The 21,331-nt window shown below is 45.6% G+C and overlaps 1 protein-coding gene across 1 annotated transcript; it reads right to left on the bottom strand.

The window, feature by feature from the left end:
- Positions 1–7,559: 7,559 nt before the first annotated feature.
- GPHB5 (glycoprotein hormone subunit beta 5) lies at positions 7,560–19,424 on the bottom strand. Its single transcript, XM_083440613.1, has 3 exons — positions 18,662–19,424; positions 11,269–11,473; positions 7,560–8,505 (listed from the first exon to the last, which is right to left on the bottom strand). The coding sequence occupies exons 2-3, from the start codon at positions 11,470–11,472 to the stop codon at positions 8,317–8,319; spliced, it is 393 nt and encodes a 130-aa protein (XP_083296739.1). The 5' UTR covers position 11,473; positions 18,662–19,424; the 3' UTR covers positions 7,560–8,316.
- Positions 19,425–21,331: the final 1,907 nt, after the last annotated feature.

Below are 21,331 nucleotides of genomic sequence, written 5' to 3'. Positions count from 1 at the left end.
AGGGTAGTGATAAAGCGGGATATCAAATCCAAACTCCTCCTCCTCCTCCTCCTCCTCCTCCTCCTCCTCCTCTTCTTCTTCTTCTTCTTCTTCTTCTTCTTCTTCTCCTTCTCCTTCTCCTTCTCCTTCTCCTTCTCCTTCTCCTTCTCCTTCTCCTTCTCCTTCTCCTTCTCCTTCTCCTTCCTCCACATGTCTCAGACAAACAATATGGACATCCTAGTCTGAGAACTATTGGGAACACACCAAAGAGTAAATCCTATTGAGTAAATCCTATTGAAGTGGGACTTCGTTCTGAGTAAAAATGTTTAGGATTATAGTGGTACCTTGGGTTAAGAACTTAATTCGTTCTGGAGGTCCGCTCTTAACCTGAAGCTGTTCTTAACCTGAAGCACCACATTAGCTAATGAGGCCTCCCAGTGCCGCTGCGCCGCTGGAGCACGATTTCTGTTCTCATCCTGAAGCAAAGTTCTTAACCCGAGGTACTATTTCTGAGTTAGCGGAGTCTGTAACCTGAAGCATCTGTAACCTGAATCGTATGTAACCCGAGGTACCACTGTATTCTGTTGGGAGCTACCCAGAGTGGCTGGGGAAAATATTATAATTATCATTTGACCACAAACTTGACATGAGCCAACAGTGTGACGCGGCAGCTAAAAAAGCCAATGCAATTCTGGGCTGCATCAATAGGAGTACAGCATCTAGATCAAGGGAAGTAATAGTGCCACTGTATTCTGCTCTGGTCAGACCTCACCTGGAGTACTGTGTCCAGTTCTGGGCACCACAGTTCAAGAAGGACACTGACAAACTGGAACGTGTCCAGAGGAGGGCAACCAAAATGGTCAAAGGCCTGGAAACAATGCCTTATGAGGAACGGCTAAGGGAGCTGGGCATGTTTAGCCTGGAGAAGAGGAGGTTAAGGGGTGATATGATAGCCATGTCCAAATATATAAAAGGATGTCACATAGAGGAGGGAGAAAGGTTGTTTTCTGCTGCTCCAGAGAAGCGGACACGGAGCAATGGATCCAAACTACAAGAAAGAAGATTCCACCTAAACATTAGGAAGAACTTCCTGACAGTAAGAGCTGTTCGACAGTGGAATTTGCTGCCAAGGAGTGTGGTGGAGTCTCCTTCTCTGGAGGTCTTTAAGCAGAGGCTTGACAACCATATGTCAGGAGTGCTCTGATGGTGTTTCCTGCTTGGCAGGGGGTTGGACTCGATGGCCCTTTGTGGTCTCTTCCAACTCTATGATTCTATGATTCTATGATTCTATTATCATTATCATTATCATTATCATTATGTGCTTTGCAAGGGGTTGGACTAGATCACCCTCAGGATCCCTTCCAACTCTACAGTTCCATGAGTCTTATATTCCATAGCATGCCACTGGCTGATCCAACAGAGCACTTCTGATGTGCTTAGGTCCTGGCAGCAAACCTCATTGTCAGTACAGAGAGTTACTTGGATTGACTTTCTACCTCTACCTGTGGCTGGATTTTAATCGAGAAGCAGAGCAGCTGGGTTGCGTTTGATAAGACGCTTCATGCCAGCCTCTTGAAGGCATCCTGGCAGCTTCTAGTCCCCAGAGCTAGTCTTCCTTTAAAGCAAAGGAGAGTTGTCTTGCTTCAACACACATCGGAGATCTTTGAAGAGATGCAAATCAAAGCAGACTCCCTGCTAATCTGCTGAGACAATACAACTGTAATGGCAACGAACAAAAGAATTGAGTCATCTCCTGAGCCCATCAAGAAGATGCCTTTATCAAACAGACGCACACATTTCCCAGACATGGTCACCACACTGTGGTTTCAGCCTGCCTCAATTCATATTTGTCGAGTTAATTTTTAAACTATAGATTCACTGTCCTCCTCAGAATGTCTGATCCAGAGCCGGTCTCACCATACAGGCAAACTAGGCTGCTTCTTGGGGTGGCACAACTAAAGGGGATGCCCATATCCCAGGAAGCAAGATGGCTCCAGGCTTGCCACTTCCAGGAGCACTTCAAACCTCGTTTCAATTTTTTAATCTGGCTTGGGAGCCAACTATCCGAAGTAGAGATGAGCTATAAGAAAGAACTCAAATGTTGACAGGAGCAATGTTATGTATTCCGTGGTCTGTGTTTGCCTGAGCTTGAGTCTGGATGAAGGATTCTGAGCTCCTGGGTCGATACATGATGTCCAGTCACAGAACATTTCAGGATTTGGGCCTCTGCCATTGGCCCCTTGAACTCTGAGTCGTGATTCGCAGCTTGGAAGTTTGGACAACCAATCACGTTGGGAGTGGGAGTGGCCCAGGCTTTCAGGAATGTATATAAGCCGTTGCTTTCCCCCTGTTTCCCAGTTATGTAGTTCAATAAAGGTTCTTGCTGTTATTGCTGTGTCTTGCCTCGTGGGAACCCACCTACACTTCTAGAAAAATCCTAGCACGGAGCAATTTCGACAACTGTCCTGCGAGGAAGACATCTGCACACTGCAGCTGCGCTAACGTGTCGCGAAACACAGTTTGGAAAGCTCTGCTTGAGGGAAACTCCACATAGGAACATGGAAAGCTGCCTTTTATTGAGTACTTCTTCAAGCTCTAGTTATCTCCTGCTTGGACTACTGCAATGCACTCTACATGGGGCTACCTTTGAAGGTGACTCGGAAATTGCAATTAATCCAGAATGCGGCAGCTAGACTGGTGACTGGGAGTGGCCGCCGAGACCATATAACACCAGTCCTGAAAGATCTTCATTGGCTCCCAGTACGTTTCTGAACAGAATTCAAAGTGTTGGTGCTGACCTTTAAAGCCCTAAACGGCCTCGGCCCAGTATACCTGAAGGAGCGTCTCCACCCCTATCGTTCTGCCCGGTCACTGAGGTCCAATGCCAAGAGCCTTCTGGTGGTTCCCTCCCTGCAGGAAGTGAGGTTACAGGGAACCAGGCAAAGGGCCTTCTCGGTAGTGGCGCCCACCCTGTGGAACACCCTCCCATCAGATGCCAAGGAAATAAACAACTATCTGACTTTTAGAAGACATCTGAAAGCAACCCTCTTTAGGGAAGTTTTTAATGTGTGACATTTTAATGTATTTTTAATCTTTGTTGGAAGAGTGGCTGGGGAAACCCAGCCAGATGGGCAGGGTACAAATAATAATTTATTATTATTGTTATGTACTGAAGTTCTCACCCTGGGCCAGCAGGGGGATACTGTAGACTGTAGATAGTTCAGGTCCACATATGCAAATAAGGGATCGAAAGTGACGTTCAGTGATTGGATAGTTACAGAAAATGGTTACTGTTGCGTTCTAGTGGAGCTCTATGTAAGCAGGCTGGCTGAACCCTTCAGTTCAGTTCTGTTCTGGCCTGTGAATAAACAAGAGCTGTTTGAAGAAGAATTGCTGTGTCATCTGATATGTTCACCCACAACTTAGCAATTATTATTATTATTACTTCTTCAAGCAGTGAATAGTTACACTGTGGAACTCACTTCCCCAGGATGCAGTGGTGGCCCACCTGTTTGAATGTCTGGAAAAGAGGATTGGACAAATTCATAGATGAGAAGTCTATCCCTGCCTGCTAGCCATGACAGCTGTGTTAACCGTCCCTGGGTCCTTTACCTTTTCACCTCGACAGTCAGAGGCAATATGTATCTGAATGCCAGTTTATTGAAACCTCAGGAGGGAAGAGTGCTCTGGCAATTTTTGATGTTCACATTCAAATGAATGAATGCGACTGTCAGGGAACTGCCATCGGAGCCAGAAGGAGAGGGAGGGCTCCAGAGGGATTCCGGAGAGCGTCCTGGGAGGGAGAGAAGCAGCACATCGTCTGGGGAAGGAAATCAGCGTAGCACCAGTGGAGAAGGGGGGCAGATGGGGGAATCGGCGAGGTGGCTCCAGGACTCCTCGCCAGGGACCAGCGGGGAGAGCACGGGTCCTCCGATGCCCACACCCTCCCTGCGCAGAAGGCTTCCGCGCAGGTAGAGTAGGCGGAGACTAGGTGTCAAAGAACTTTTATGCTGGAAGAAGTTCAAGAAACGCCCACTGACGGATTCTGCCAGCGATTGAGACAGCCACGGGCGAGTGGCTGTCCAGACAGAAAGGGTTCACTCAGGCAACCCACCCAGGTGTGGCGCCGATTTACGCACGAGCAACCCCCTAGAACCATTACAGCGACCTTAAGCCAATTCTCTGCCCACTCTCTCCATTGTTAAATGCACAGGTCTGACACACACCAATGTGAAAAGCCTCGGTCGCTAGTGGCAAACACAGTTCTGCTTGTTTTTAAAAGTTCTGCTTAAGTATTATATTCTGGGCAGCTTCCAGCATGAGGACAACTCAGGAGACAGGGCACTCCTCAGTAAAGCCGCTATTAATAGCCCGAGTGTCGATTTTCAGCAACTCGCTAACAAATCTAACGAACGGAGGGAAATAAAAACCTTCCAACTTAAAAGCTTATTGAGGATGAGAGTCCTAATTAGTTATATAATGTTCTCCTGGCAAGCAGAAGGAAAGAAGGTGCTTTATGGGCCTCTTAAAAGTACGTACATCAGGAGCAGTGCATTTTTAAGCAGTGGATTGGAAAAGGGATTTCGATTGTCTTCATTCTGAGCATTTGAGCAACAGTTCAGAGCAAGGGCAGCTCATCTATAGGAAGGACAGGGCATCTGATCTAGAGAAGACTATGTTCCAACTTTCCTATCCTATCTGATACCTCGTGCCACAATTTCTGTGTTGCCCCAACTGTTAACAACCATCATTGTCTGCATTACTGTGGTTTGTTTCCTTCTGACCTCGGTGTTTGCAGTCCTCCCTAGCCATGTCTAGGGATTGCCAACATGGCACCCGTCAATGAATGGCTGCCCAAAGAGATCTTCCCTTGTGCCCAAAGGGCTCCCCCTGGCTGCAGTGCATGATTGGTTAAAAGGGTGTTGCCCATTACAATTTTTGCAGTTGCTCCAAATGCCTATTTGTCACAAAGAGTGCCGGTCAGTAAATCACACATTTCAAAGTTGGAGTTAACTCTGTATTAGCTAAAACACAACCTCCTCTTTGCTGAGCGTCAGGCCTAAGGAGCACAGCTGAGATTGAAAGTCCCCACCTCTCCACAATTGTCTAAGTACCCTCCTCTCCAGGGTTTCCCCCAAGCAATAGGAGACGATGCCTGTGTGCAGCTGATCTCTCCCCTTTTCACACCTCTCCTGGTTCTGAGAGGCTGGAGGTAGAGCTTGCAGCAGCAGGAGGAGGAGACACCTGTGACCCTTCCCCAGCCTGACTCATCTCTGCCTCTTGGCCTCCCACCTCCCCTGCTTCAGCTTCTGCTTCTAATTCTGGACTGCTCTCTGCCACAGATTCTCCCTGCTCACTAAACCCTGTTGCCCCTTCAGCTTCCGATACCTCCTCTTCCCGGTCTTCTCCCTCTGACTATTCATCATTGTCCCACCACCACTCCCTTGGCTCTGAGCCTTCTTCCTTTGGAGGTTCCCCAGCTGGTTCCTCCCACCATTCCTCTGGGTCCAACCAGTCCATGACTCTATTGAACGCCCCCAAAATTGGCGAACCCTGGTCTGTTATGCCTTCTGCTTAGGAGAACACTTCACACATCCAATAAAGCAGATTGGAGCCCACAAAAATCTTATGCTGGAATAAATTTGTAAGACCTTCAGGTACTCTTATTTTTGCCACAACAGGCTGACCCAGTGCCCTGCCCTGGAAACTATCCCTGATTGATTGATTGATTGATTGATTGATTGATTATAAGAATTTTATTTCTATAGCACCCTCAGCATGCACAGTGTTTCACAATGTAGAAGGAGGCAGGTGTCTGCCCCGAGCCTCTTACAATCTAAATTTTGCCATGTCGGCAACTGCAGGAAGAAGGAAACGGAGATAGGATTAACAGGGAAATTAGATGCAATTGTTTTAGTCACACTAGCTTTCGCTTGCCTAAACACTAAGCTGCAGCAGAGCACGGAAATTAAGGAGCAATGCCAAAAGCTTCACAAATAAATGGTTTGGGGGCAGGAGAAGGAGGGAGGATCGTGGATGGTGGATCATTCAGGTGTTCTGGGAGGAAATCATAGAATCGCCAACCACCTGCATTGCAGGAAACTCAGCTAAAGCATCTGTGGCAGCTGTCCATCCAACCTCGCATTTAGGAGGAGGTAAGATGGGGTATGGAGGAATTAAAGAACCTTTTAATGAGGGTGAAAGAGGAGAGTGCAAAATATGGTTTGAAGCTCAACATCAAAAAAACGGAGATCATGGCCACTGGGCCCATCACCTCCTGGCAAATAGAAGGGGAGGAAATGGAGGCAGTGAGAGATTTTACTTTCTTGGGCTCCATGATCACTGCAGATGGTGACAGCAGCCACGAAATTAAAAGACACCTGCTTTTTGGGAGAAAAGCAATGACAAACCTAGACAGCATCTTAAAAAGCAGAGACATCACCTTGCCAACAAAGGCCGGTATAGTTAAAGCTATGGTTTTCCCAGTAGTGATGTATGGAAGTGAGAGCTGGACCATAAAGAAGGCTAATCGCCGAAGAATTGATGCTTTTGAATTATGGTGCTAGAGGAGACTCTTGAGAGTCCCACGGACTGCAAGAAGATCAAACCTATCCATTCTTCATGAAATCAGCCCTGGAAGGCAGATCCTGAGTGCTCACTGGAAGGAGAGATCCTGAAGCTGAGGCTCCAATACTTTGGCCACCTCATGAGAAGAGAAGACTCCCTGGAAAAGACCCTGATGTTGGGAAAGATGGAGGGCACAAGGAGAAGGGGACGACAGAGGACGAGATGGTTGGACAGTGTTCTCGAAGCTACCAGCATGAGTTTGACCAAACTGTGGGAGGCAGTGGAAGACAGGAGTGCCTGGTGTGCTCTGGTCCAGGGGTCACGAAGAGTTGGACACGACTAAAAGACTGAAGAACAACAAGAAGATGGGGTATGCCATTTGTGTACTACAGGGGTGGAGAACCCTTTTGGTCCAGTGGGCCAGATCTTTAGCTCCCCCACCTTCTGGTCAGCTTTGCAGGGTGGGACCAACACCCCTCAACCAGCTGGCATCATGATGATATCAGGCAACTGCTAGGTTGGCAGCCCCCCCCCCCACACACCTGTCAAAGGTGACTCACGAGAGTGGCACATCCCTCACAGGAAATGCTCTGGTGAAGCAGCACCCAGAACGATTGAACCCCTGCCTCAAACACCCGCTGATGGCACCCAGGGGTATCAGCTGATAGACAGGTGGACATAGTTTAAGGGAAATGGCCTATCATGATTTGTTTGCTTTCTTGTTTTTCTTTTGGATCTTCAAGGTGCAATTTAACCAGTTTAGCACCACGTTAAAATTCCACTGCAAAGAGGGACAATGAGTCACTGCACACAACGGCTATCTTACCGTGATTTCGTTTTATTATTATTATTATCATTATTAAGAACACAGATTGATTTGCAGATCATATGAGACCAGGTACAGCCATTGAAACAGGCACCAAGCAAGAGAAAGAAATCGAAAGGGTTTTGTTTGTAACTAACAGCAGTCAGGGACCCATTATTTCCTCCCAGCCGCAGAGCAGATTCCTACAATTTAAACAGGGAAAACAGCAGTGTTTAATAAATAATGCAGGGTGTTGTTTTTTTAAAGGAACGGTAAGGCAGTTCTGGGTTTAGGAAAACTCCAAACCCAGAGGAAAACCCGTTCTACCTGGGCAAAGCTGAACGCACAACAATGCACGCTGGTGCTGACTTGGAGAATGGCGTATGAGAAGGTCTGTAGAGTTAGGTCCTATACCATGGAGCTTCCTTTATTGGGGAAGGACTGTGGCTTAGGGGCAGAGCATCTCTTTTGTGTGCATAAGGCCCGGGTTCGAATCCTGCAGCTTCCCAGGTTGGAAAATACCCTCTGCCTGAAACCAAGTCAAACCAGCTTTTTTCTCAAACTTGGGCCTCCGGCTGTTGTAAGACTACAGCTCCCATCATCCCTGACTGCTGGTTCTGGTAACTAGGGAGGATGGGAGTTGTAGTCCACTAAGAGCTAGAGACCCGAGTTTGAGAAAAACGTCAATAAGTAGACAATACTGAACTCGATGGATAATGGTCCAATTCAGTATAAGGCAGCTGCCAATCTTCCTATATGTGCTGGTGACGGTTTCTAAAGCCTCAACTACGTGGCTATATGAAATCTCTAAATAAGGGCCAATGGGGGGGAGGGAAGAGAAATTTCAGAGCCAAGCAACTACATGCCACCCTGATTCGCAGCGCCACCATTGCCCTACTGCCGGTTTTCGCCAGCAGCAGGATTGAGCCCACGGAAGGTTGCGCTTCAGCCGTTGTGCCAAGGACTCAGGCGGTCTCGCATTCCGTGGTTTCGGTGAGGCACATGCCGCAGTCACACCGAATGGCCTTGAGGTACGTGTAGAATGGGCTGACATTGGCCGCACAGTTTGGCAGCTTCACCGTCTCCAGCTTGGTCTCGTTGTAAGTGCAGACGCGGTGGTGAGCTTCGATGTAAGGGGGTTTCAGTACAGGTTTCTGGCCACAAGGGAGGCAAAGAGAGGGAGAGGGAGAGAAGGAGGAGAGAGGGAGAGAGAAGATGTTAGCCTAAGCATGGCTGTATGGACATACACAACTGTCTTTGGACCAATCTTGTTTTCTCCTGCTCCAGAGGGTAGGATCAAACTAATGACTTCAGGTTACACAAAAGGAAATTCCGACTAATAATAATAATAATAATAGTTAGAATTTTATTATTACAGTCACAGACCAGTTCCGGGTCACTTACAATATCAGGAAAATCATAAAAGGCAACAGGAATACATTGAATTGCAATTGGGTATAACTGAGACAATTCAGATATAGCAGCAGTTAAAAAAATATATTAAATCCTGATCACTAAAATATATCATTTTGGTAGTACAGCTTGTTCCCTAAGTTTTATGGCAGTCGCACAGAATTTGGCCATCATTGGCGTAATCTCTTTTCTATCTATCTATCTATCTATCTATCTATCTATCTATCTATCTATCCCCCGCACATATGGCTGGGTTTTCCCAGCCACGCTGGGCTGCTCCCAACAGAATAATAAAAACACGCTAAAACATCAAACACTAAAAACTTCCCTAAACAGGGTTGCTTTCAGATGTCTTCTAAAAGTCAGATAGTTGTTTATTTCCTTAACATTCTACAGGAGGGCGTTCCACAGGGTGGGCACCGCCACCGAGAAGGCCCTCTGCCTGGTTCCCTGTAACCTCGCAGTGAGGGAACTGCCAGAAGGCCCTCAGAGCTGGACCTCAGTGTCCGGCCTGAGCATCAGGAAGAACTTTCTGATGGTAAGAGCCATGCAGCAGTGAAATGGACTCCTGTGTTTTGATTCTATAATTTAATTGTTCTAAATTTAATTGTTCTAAATTCCCTGTGGAACACCATCCCACCAGATGTCAAAGAGAACAACAACTACCAGACTTTCAGAAGACATCTGAAGGCAGCCCCGTTTAGGGAAGCTTTTAATGTTTGATGCATTGCTGTATTTTAATATTTTGTTGGAAGCCGCCCAGAGTGGCTGGGGCAGCCCAGCCAGGTGGGCGAGGTATAAATAATAAATTATTATATATTATTATATGTTGAGAGAGAGTTTCACAACTTAGTGGCTGCCACAGGAGATGTCCTCTCCTGGGCTACAGCCACCCTCAGCTTCTGAGGGCGGTGGAACATGTAAGAGGGCCTCCTCTGTCAGTCTTAAAACCCAGGAAGATCTGTAGAGAAGGAGGTGATCTTTCAGGGACTTGTGGGCTTTCCAGATCACAGCCAGTCCTTTGAATTTCCTCAGTAGGAAAAGTGAGAATGAAAGCATTTATTTCTCCATCACAAGATTTTATACACAAACACACACACGTGAGGAATCAGGCTCAGAGCTCCTGGTGTGTGGAATGAAAAGGAGTCTAAAATTAGTCACAATCTTGTTCCGCTTAATGTGCATGGACTTGCTTGCCCTGTTTTGTCACACCCACTCACAAACACCTAACAGCACAATTACCACAACTCTGAGGCAACCAAAATTAGAAGCAAACATATTACTGGGATATGGAATAAAAGGCATCCCCTGTGAGTCAGGGGCTCTATTTTAATCCCCGAGGAATTTTCTGTCGGTGGAGCAATAAAGGACAGTTCCCCCTTAAGTGCTTAAGCTGTAAGGAGCTTTCGAAATTATATAATGAGAGCATTAAGCAATTGCTTGAGAATATATCTTGCCATGCAACCACTAAGGCGTTCTTAAGAAGAAAGAGGTGGAAACCTGCCGTGTGGAATTTTTAAACAAGTGGCTCTCATTAGAGATGCAGCCCCGCTGCAAATATGCAATATTCGGTGATGTCAGCTATTTGTGTGTCAGAACAAGCCATTAAAAACCTCTGGAAAGTTACAAAGTAAGGATGGCGGACAAATTCTGTTCAGTTCACATTAAATGGTGAACCAACCAAATCGGCACTTTCCAGAATAATATGTGAACCAAATCACAGCCCTCTCTCAAAATTCTCACCCCTCCAAATTTTTCAGTTCAATTCTCCAGCCAAGTAATATGTGCAAAATTGCACACACTGTGGTAAAGTGTGCATGAAAAATTGCATATATTCATGAAAATTAACTCAAAAAATGTGTGCGTTTGGCAAAAATGCATATCGAAATGTGTATGTGAAAAGAAATTGGGACTAAAATGCTAGTGGATTTTAATGAGTACCTTTCAAATATTTGTTTGTTTGTTTTATTAAATTCGTATACTGCCCTTCATCCGAAGATCACAGGGCGGTTCGCAACATAAAAATACAAAATGGAAACACAAACTACATAATAAAACAAAAGCAAAAGCAAAGCAACCAATAATGATGTGGAAATATGGAGAAGACTGGAAAAATAAGAAACTGAGGAATACTGAAATGGACCGATTTGCCCAGGCCAAATTACAAGTTTTGTGTCCATGTGTCCTTTATTACAGAGGATAGTCCCCTGTTTGAAGGAATGTCCAAACCAAGTCCAGATTAAAGATAAAGAACCCTAAAAAGAGAGAGTGTGTCATGGAAGGCCATTGTTATTTTGAGGAGCTTTTAAGTGGGGAACAACAAGGCTCCTTATGGCGTTTATGGTGCCTCGCCTTTCATCCCGTAACTCTAGTTCAGGAGGAAGGTCTGTGGTTCAGTGGTACAGCATCTGCACACAGAAGATGCCAGCTTTGATCCTCAGCATCTCTAGGTAGGGCTGGGAAAGAGCCCTTATCCGAACCCCTTGGGAGCCCCTGCCACTCACCTCCCAAGTCTGACAACGGCCCCAGCAGGAGTCTGTCGTAATTCGCATCGCCTTGCAGCCAGGCTTCTTGGCCAGGAAAGTGAACTCACGCACGGCACAGCCAGTGAACGTTTGAAGGTTGATGCTGGGGGGCTTGGGGGCACCGGCCCAGCTGGCCAGGATGAAGAGAAGCAGTGAGCCTTGGACCATGGATGGGAGCTTCATTCTGTGAGGGAAACAGCAAAGATGGGGACTTGTTAAAGAAGCCCACCTGGGGCACGTTCTGCATCAAAACTGGGCCTTTCCAATGTCTTTGGACTCCAGTTCCCATAATCCACAGCCAGCATGGCCAACAGCTGAGGATGATGGGTATTGTAGGCCAACAACATCTGGAAGACCCACCCCATCCTTCTTCTGCATAATCAAGATCCCACCTTGAGGTTCTTAGACCAAGTTACCTTATTGCTGATATCTCGGACCTTTGTCTCATTACAGTTACCTCTTTCTGATGGCTTGTTTTTTTTGTGAACAGTTTTGGCAGTGCTGAAAAACAGCTCCTCATCTGGGTGATTTATTTATTTTTTGGCAGACAGCAAGAAAGATCACTTACACATTTATATGGTCTTCCATCACCCTCATTTGCCCTCAGTGGTATCAATAGATGACAATATCAAACTGCCCTGGGGATTATTTGAAGGCTGGAGGAGAAATAGCTGATGTAAATAATACACGAATCGTGCGGCCAAGTCTGGCTATGATTGGCTATGCTTTTATTCACTGATATCTGAGAATAACATCATGTTTTATCATCCCATCCATCTCCCCTACATGGGATCATTCATGTGCCTCGTTCAAGAAGGTGGAAGGTGGAATTTGGAAAATCAATCAAAATTAATCGGCAAAATAAAAATGGAAAATCAATAAAAATTAATTGGCAAATAGGTGGAAGGTGGAAGGAGACAGGTGAGGCACTACCCTAAAATGATGTTGAAGGGTCAGGAAATCAACTATGTAAAATAAATAAAACAAGATGCAAAAGTTGAGGATTTTCACAACCTGAAAAGCCTTTGTTCTGCTGGAAATGATTATTTCAATCCCCAAACAGGAATTATTAAACATTTGGTGCCTCCTCTCATTTTTATAGCCCTTTCAGTTTTGCATTTCAAAAAATGTTTCCAGTGTGGGGAAATTCAACATCTCTCTGGCTGCATGTCTGAGGCTGAAAACCCTCTAGCCAGTTTCTACCTGAACTCAGTCAGGGCTATCTTTGGCATATGCACCGCTGGGGTGCAAAGATCCGCCCAGCGCCCCCAAATTTAGTTTAGTTCCCAAATTAACTTTTATTATGCTTATGTCAGACACCATGCTTACGCCTTATCTCTTGTTTACAAAAGAAGGGAGGAAAAAGAAATGTGTTTCTCACTTAGCGTTCATCGTAAAATGAAGAAAAAATGCAGCTCGTGGAATTCATAGTGTGTGCTTTTGCGGAAATGGAAATGGAAAACTAAAATCGCGTCCTGCTGAAATGCATAATAGAGTCCTAATTTTTTTAACAATATGTCTAAATGAATTTGACCTGTAAGGAGGAAAAAATGCTTAAATAAGAGACACGGGGGAATGATTAATGGGCTTCAATGTCTGTACACTAATGCGCAAAGCATGGGAAATAAACAAGATGAGCTTGAGCTCTTGGTACAGCAAACTAAATATGACATAATAGGCATCACTGAAACCTGGTGGGATAAGTCCCATGATTGGAATGTAATAATGGAGGGATACAATCTATTTCAGAGAAACAGACCAGAAAGGAAAGGAGGAGGAGTGGCATTATATGTCAGGGATGTGTATACCTGTGAAGAGATCCAAGATTTAGAACCTCAAAGCCAAAGTGAGAGCATTTGGGTCAAAATTAAGGGAGAGAAGAATAACAGTGACCTCATTGTGGGAGTTTACTATAGATCCCCAAGCCAAACGGAGGACATAGATGATGCCTTCCTGGAACAGATGGCCAAGCATGCAAAAGGAAGGGAGATAGTAGTAATGGGGGACTTCAATTACCCGGATATTTGTTGGATGTCAAACTCAGCCAAGAGCATAAGGTCAAACAGATTCCTCACTGGCCTTGCAGACAACTTCATTGTCCAGAAAGTGGGAGAAGCAACAAGAGGAACAGCCATTTTAGATCTGGTCCTAACCAATGCTGATGACCTGGTTAGTGAGGTAGAAGTGGAAGGATCATTAGGCGCGAGTGATCATGCTCTTCTGAAGTTTACTATACAGCGGAAAGGAGCAGCCAAGCATACTAGGACTCAATTTCTTGACTTTAAGAAAGCCGACTTCAAAAAACTTAGGGAAGTGCTGGGTGAGATCCCATGGACAGTAATACTAAAAGGAAAGGGAGTTCATGATGGCTGGGAGTTTGTTAAGAGGGAGATAGTAAAAGCACAACTTCAGGCAATACCAATGAGACGGAAGCATGGAAGGTGCCTAAAGAAGCCAGGGTGGCTATCTAAAGAACTTCTAACTGAGTTAAGATTAAAAAAGGATGTGTACAAAAAATGGAAAAGGGGGGAAACCACCAAAGAGGAATTCAAACAAATAGCCAGCACATGTAGACACAAAGTCAGAAAAGCTAAGGCACAGAATGAACTCAGGCTTGCTAGAGAGGTTAAAAGCAACAAAAAAGGCTTTTATGGGTATGTTCGTAGCAAAAGGAAGAACAAAGAAACAGTGGGGTCACTCAGAGGAGAAGATGGTGAAATGCAAACAGGGGACACAGAAAGGGCTGAACTCCTCAATGCCTTCTTTGCCTCAGTCTTCTCCGATAAAGAAAACAATGCCCGACCTGAAGAATTTGGAGCAAATGATTCAGCAGAGAAAACACAGCCCAGAATAACTAAGGAGATAGTACAAGAATACTTGGCTAGTTTAGATGTATTCAAGTCTCCAGGGCCAGATGAACTGCATCCAAGAGTATTAAAAGAACTGGCAGATGTGATCTCAGAACCACTGGCAGTCATCTTTGAGAATTCCTGGAGAACAGGCGAAGTCCCAGCAGACTGGAGGAGGGCAAATGTTGTCCCTATTTTCAAAAAGGGGAAAAGAGAGGACCCAAATAATTACCGCCCAGTCAGTCTGACATCAATACCAGGGAAGATTCTGGAGCAGATCATTAAGCAAACAGTCTGTGAGCACCTAGAAAGGAATGCTGTGATCACCAATAGTCAGCATGGATTTCTGAAAAATAAGTCATGTCAGACTAACCTGATCTCGTTTTATGACAGAATTACAAGCCTGGTAGATGAAGGGAACGCAGTGGATGTAGCCTACCTTGATTTCAGCAAGGCATTTGACAAGGTGCCCCATGATATTCTTGTAAAGAAGCTGGTAAAATGCGGTCTTGACTACGCTACCACTCAGTGGATTTGTAACTGGCTGACTGACCGAACCCAAAGGGTGCTCATCAATGGTTGCTCTTCATCCTGGAGAAGAGTGACTAGTGGGGTGCCACAGGGTTCTGTCTTGGGCCCGGTCTTATTCAACATCTTTATCAACGACTTGGAGGATGGACTCAAGGGCATCCTGATCAAATTTGCAGATGACACCAAACTGGGAGGGGTGGCTAACACCCCAGAGGACAGGATCACACTTCAAAACGACCTTGACAGATTAGAGAACTGGGCCAAAACAAACAAGATGAACTTTAACAGGGAGAAATGTAAAGTATTGCACTTGGGCAAAAAAAATGAGAGGCACAAATACAAGATGGGTGACACCTGGCTTGAGAGCAGTACATGTGAAAAGGATCTAGGAGTCTTGGTTGACCACAAACTTGACATGAGCCAACAGTGTGACGCGGCAGCTAAAAACGCCAATGCAATTCTGGGCTGCATCAATAGGAGTACAGCATCTAGATCAAGGGAAGTAATAGTGCCACTGTATTCTGCTCTGGTCAGACCTGTGTCCAGTTCTGGGCACCACAGTTCAAGAAGGACACTGACAAACTGGAACGTGTCCAGAGGAGGGCAACCAAAATGGTCAAAGGCCTGGAAATGATGCCTTATGAGGAACGGCTAAGGGAGCTGGGCATGTTTAGCCTGGAGAAGAGGAGGTTAAGGGGTGATATGATAGCCATCTTCAAATATATGAAGGGATGTCACATGGAGGAGGGAGAAAGGTTGTTTTCTGCTGCTCCAGAGAAGCGGACACGGAGCAATGGATCCAAACTACAAGAAAGAAGATTCCACCTAAACATTAGGAAGAACTTCCTGACAGTAAGAGCTGTTGGACAGTGGAATTTGCTGCCAAGGAGTGTGGTGGAGTCTCCTTCTTTGGAGGTCTTTAAGCAGAGGCTTGACAACCATATGTCAGGAGTGCTCTGATGGTGTTTCCTGCTTGGCAGGGGGTTGGACTCGATGGCCCTTGTGGTCTCTTCCAACTCTATGATTCTATGATTCTATGATTCTATGAAATTAAAATGTGCCACTGTGAATGATAAGTGCTGCCGCTAGCATTGCGCATCTTTGGTAAATGAGTGCACAAAGTCAAAAGTCTTTTCGTGAAACAGTAGGTATAAAGGACCCCTGACCATTAGGTCCAGTCGTGGCCGACTCTGGGGTTGAGGCGCTCATCTCGCTTTATTGGCCAAGGGAGCTGGCGTATAGCTTCCGGGTCATGTGGCCAGCAGAACTAAGCCGCTTCTGGCGAACCAGAGCAGCGCACGGAAACACTGTTTACCTTCGTGCCAGAGTGGTACCTATTTATCTACTTGCACTTTGACGTGCTTTCGAACTTCTAGGTTGGCAGGAGCAGGGACCGAGCAATGGGAGCTCACCCCATCGCGGGGATTCGAACCGCCGACCTTCTGATTGGCAAGCCCTAGTCTCTGTGGTTTAACCCACAGTGCCACCTTAGTAAATGAGTGCACAAAGTCGAAAGTCCTTTCGTGAAACAGTAGGTATACATTTCAGTAACACCTAGGTATGTATGTATTTTGTTTTTCTAGCTTGATCAAAATTATTTATTATTTCATAACAGGTAGATAGTTAAGAGCTTAGGCAGCTTCAGCGGTGGGCGCCCAGTGCCCCCCAGAATTCGGCGCCTGGGTGCCCCACACTCCTTGCCCCTTTACCCCCGGGTAAAGATGGCCCTAACTCAATGGGACTTGCTTTAGAGATTGCATGTATAGAGCTGTTCTGTTAGTCTTAGAAGAAATTCATACTAGTTTTACACCAATTTTATCCTCAGTGCTTCCCCAACCCCCAAATGAATCCTGGGAACTGTAGTCTGGTGATATGAGAATGCTGTATCAGAGATCCATAACCCTTGTGTCAAAGAACTACAATTCCCAAGATTCTCAAGGAAGAGAGAAAGCATGTTTCAGTATTTTAGGACAAAGCATAGAAATGTCTGTAGGGAAACACAAGATTTAGTTTTTCATACTGGGGCAGGGGGAGGACTTGCCTAATACAGGAGTCTTGACAAAATACAAAACCTACTGTTGGAGGAGTTTCTCTTCCAGGACAGTAAAATACAGGCTTATTAGCAGCCATTACTAAGTTGTTAATGATGTTCATTTTATCCTTGTAACAACCCAGAAATGGAAGGAGGGAGGGGCGGTGGGTGGATTTATGGGTAGTGATAGTTAAAGCTATGATTTTCCCAGTAGTGATGTATGGAAGTGAGAGCTGGACCATAAAGAAGGCTGATCGCCGAAGAATTGATGCTTTTGAATTCTGGTGCTGGAGGAGACTCTTGAGAGTCCCATGGACTGCAAGAAGATCAAACCTATTCATTCTGAAGGAAATCAGCCCTGAGTGCTCACTGGAAGGACAGATCCTGAAGCTGAGGCTCCAATACTTTGGCCACCTTGTGAGAAGAGAAGACTCCCTGGAAAAGACCCTGATGTTGGGAAAGATGGAGGGCACAAGGAGAAGGGGACGACAGAGGACGAGGTGGTTGGATAGTGTTCTCGAAGCTATGAACATGAGTTTGACCAAACTTTGGGAGGCAGTGGAAGATAGGAGTGCCTGGCGTGCTCTGGTCCATGGGGTCATGAAGAGTTGGACACTACTAAACCACTAAACAACAACAACAAAGCTCAGCTTGAGCTCAGGTCTCCCCATTCCAAGTCCAAAACTCTAAGCCAGCAGTAGCCTTCAGGGTTGCCATATTTAAAAAATATTAAAAAAAAACCAGGAAGTTACTGAGCGCTTTTTTTTTTTTTAAAAGACAAACCCCAAGGATCCCTAAGATCCAGGACAAAGAACCTCCTCTCCGAAATTCCCGTTTGAAATTCTGGAAATGTCCAGTAAATTCCAGACATATGGCAGCCCTAGTCATAGTTTTATTATTAAAGATGCTCACTTTCCATATACGTTTATTTTTATATGAATCCAGACAATATGGAAGTCCTAGAAGGACATTGTTGCTTTGGGAAAGGGAAATCTGTCTGTGGGTTATTGGTTGGTTTTGCTCCTGTTTGGTGTACTAGCGAAGCTGGAACATGATAGCTAGGTAGATATTTATATCAGCGATGGAGAAGCTGGAAGATGATAGATGATAGATAGATAGATAGATGATAGATAGATAGATAGATAGATAGATAGATAGATAGATAGATAGATAGATAGATAAATAGATAGATGATAGATAGATAGATAGATAGATAGATGATAGATAGATAGATAGATAGATGATAGATAGATAGATAGATAGATAGATAGATAGATAGATAGACACTACTAAACCACTAAACAACAACAACAAAGCTCAGCTTGAGCTCAGGATAGATAGATGATAGATAGATAACATGTTGCCTTCCAGAAGTTTTGTTGGACTACAAATCCCATCATCCCCTGCAAGGATGGCTAATGAACAGAGATGATGGAAGTTGTAGTCCAACAAAACTTCTGGAAGGCCACATGTTATCTATATCTATCTATATCTATCTATCTATCTATCTATCATCTATCTATCATCTATCTATCATCTATCTATCTATCTATCATCTATCATCTTCCAGCTTCTCCATCGCTGATATAAATATCTACCTATCCATCTACCTGTGATGGGGAACCTGTGGCCCTCTCGATATTGTTGGACTACAGTTCCCTTCATCCTTGATTATTGGTCATCCTGGCAAGGGTTGATGGGAGTCATAATTCAGCATCATATCGAGGGATCCTGGTTCCCCAATTCCTGTTTAAATATTTTTCCTGGTGCCCAGCTGGGACCTTTTTCCAAATACGAAGGCCGGTCCATTTTTCTCACCTCTCTTTAAAAGAAATAGACCCATTTCAATGAACCTTTCTGTGGCCGCCGATTGCCTTCGTTCGCTGTTACCTCCTGGTTGCCTCTAGGCCAGCTGCAAACAGTGACCTGCACCTTGCCGAAAGACAACAGACTCTCTTACCTAGCTTGAGGAATGCCCCTCGCTTCTCCAGCTGCGGTTCTGCAAGGCGGTCGCTTGCCAAAGGACGGGAGACGGCCTCCTCCTCTGTCAGTCTCAGCTCTTGCCAGAGCTCCTTGCCAGCTGCTACTAGGCTGCTTAATTGCTCAAATTTATAGAAAAGGCTGTGTCAGTCAAACCACAATGGAGGCAGATCCTTACTTGAACACGCAGCAGCATCAAAGGCGATGGGTTAGAAAAAAGGAGCCTCTCGTTCCCAGAGCTAAGTTCAGGGATATTGTGTGGTTTTTCCCCCCCTCTCCTTAACATCACCCGAGTGGAACAAAAGGGAGCATCTTGGTGGGGCGGCAGGATCGTGGCAAGGAAAAAATGAGCAGGCCACTGGATCTCACCTCCGCCCCTCCTTCGTGGCACTTTCCACCCCCTTGGCATTCAGAATGGTGCAAAGTCAGACTCCCAGGTATCCGTTATCCCAGGGAAAGCAAGAGCTCAGCCAAACGCACAATAAGGAAAGGATCCGCCAACAAAACCTTGAGTTAAATTTCACTGCCTTAGCTCCTTTGTTGTGTGAGTATGGAAGGGGGGGGGTGGCCCGCACATTTCCTAATTCCGTGCAGTGATTATTGCAAGGTGTGCGTAACCATGTAAACTTTGCAAATCGCTAAGGAGTCAGCCGGCCCTTGGTTTTCTGTAAGCATGAACACTGCAGGTGTAAAAAAAAAAAGGAAAAGAAGCGAAAGTAAGAAAACGGTGCTGTATTTGGGGAAGTTTGCTTGCAATAAATGTGCATATTAGGCAAAACTGCACACCAAACCGTGAATATTCCGTGTGTGTGTGTGTGTGTGTGAGATAGAGAGAGAGAGAGAGAGAGAGAGAGAGAGAGAGAGAGAGAGAACTACTGATGAAATTCTCATGAGGAATTTCATAGGAACCTAGGAAGTTGCCTTCTATTGAGGCAGACCCTTTGTCCATCTAGCTCCATACTGTCTGCGCTGACTGGCAGCTGCTGCCCAGCATTTCAGGCAGGGGGCATTCACAGGCCCACCTGGAGAATCCATGGAATACTGAACTTGCAAAGCAGGTGCTCTGCCAATATAATAATTATAATAATAATTTATTATTTATACCCTGCCCATCTGGCTGAGTCTCCCCAGCCACTCTGGGCGGCTCCCAATCAAATGTTAAAAACAGTACAGCATTAAATATTAAAAACTTCCCTAAACAGGGCTGCCTTCAGATGTCTTTTAAAGATAGGATAGCTGCTTATTTCCTTCACATCTGAAGGGAGGGTGCTCCACAGGGTGGGCGCCACTACCGAGAAGGCCCTCTGTCTGATTCCCTGTAACCTCACTTCTCGCAATGAGTTAACTGCCAGAAGGCCCTCGGCACTGGATGGGGGTGGAGACGGTCCTTCAGATATACAGGACCAAGGCCATTTAGGGCTTTAAAGGTCAGCACCAACACTTTGAATTGTGCTCGGAAACGTACTGGGAGCCAATGAGCAATGGCCCTTCTCAATAACTCAGAGAAAGGGCATTAGAGAGAGAGAGAGAGAGAGAGCGCTGGTGTGGAAATGTGGCTAACTCAAGACACCTCCAGACCTGATTATTGTAACTCATTCTACGTGGGGCTGCCCTTGAAACGGACTCAGAAACTCCAGCGAGTGCAGAATGCCGTGGTAAGACTCCTTATGGGGTCCTTGCCGCGGGATCACATTCACCAGGTGCTATACCAGCTGCACTGGCTCCCAGTGGAGTACAGGATCAGGTTCAAGGTGCTTGTTTTAACCTTTAAAGCCCTATACGGCCTAGGACCCTCGTACCTACGAGACCGCCTCTCCTGGTATGTCCCACGTCTTCGAACAAAAACATCTTGGAGAGCCCAGGCCACAGGGAGGTTAGGCTGGCCTCAACCAAAGCCAGGGCTTTTTTGGCTGTGGCCCCGATCTGGTGGAACGCTCTATCACAAGAGGCTAGGGCCCTGCGGGACTTGACATCTTTCCACAGGGCTTGCAAGACAGAGCTGTTCCACCAGACCTTTGGCCAAGGCACAGTCTGACCCCCTCCTTTGGTAATCCTCACAGAACTCTAGCCCAATGGTTGCCATTAATTTGATTCTGAATTGATTTTAGAATGTATTTCAATTAATTGATTGTGATTTTATGTAAACTGTGTTACTTTTACTGTTGTTAGCTGCTCTGAGCCCGGCTTCGGCTGGGGAGGGTGGGATATAAATAAAAATTTATAATTATTATTATTAGGCTGGGAAAACTATAAGTTAAGGAAAAACCAAAATTGGCCAGTTCATCCTTCTCTACCCAGTCCCCTAAGAGCCTCTATGACAAGGTAAACGGCAATATGAAATGTAAGTTCTACTTGTTTTTCCTGTACAGTCAATCAGGCGTCGTCTGTTGTGTCCTGCAGGCTTATATAGTTCAGAAAAGGGTCACCCAAGACAACCAGTTCAATGTCTAACAAAGTGAAAGAAGTCAAGGGGGAAGTCTCCTGTTTCCATCCATTCACATAAACTGTGGAAAAAGTTTGGGGGGGGGGTTTGCACACATGCATGCACACAGAAACACCTTGAATTGATTCTCTCACCCCATACTTTTTTTCAAAAGTCGCTGTTTATAAACGTTGCCCTGGCAACGGTGATGCTGAATGGCAGCCGTGT

The sequence above is a fragment of the Podarcis tiliguerta genome (genome assembly GCF_965153285.1).
Source record: "Podarcis tiliguerta genome assembly, chromosome: 1".
Classification (NCBI taxonomy): domain Eukaryota; kingdom Metazoa; phylum Chordata; class Lepidosauria; order Squamata; family Lacertidae; genus Podarcis; species Podarcis tiliguerta.
Note: the sequence above shows the minus strand (reverse complement) of the source record. Positions and strands in the feature narration are given on the sequence as shown.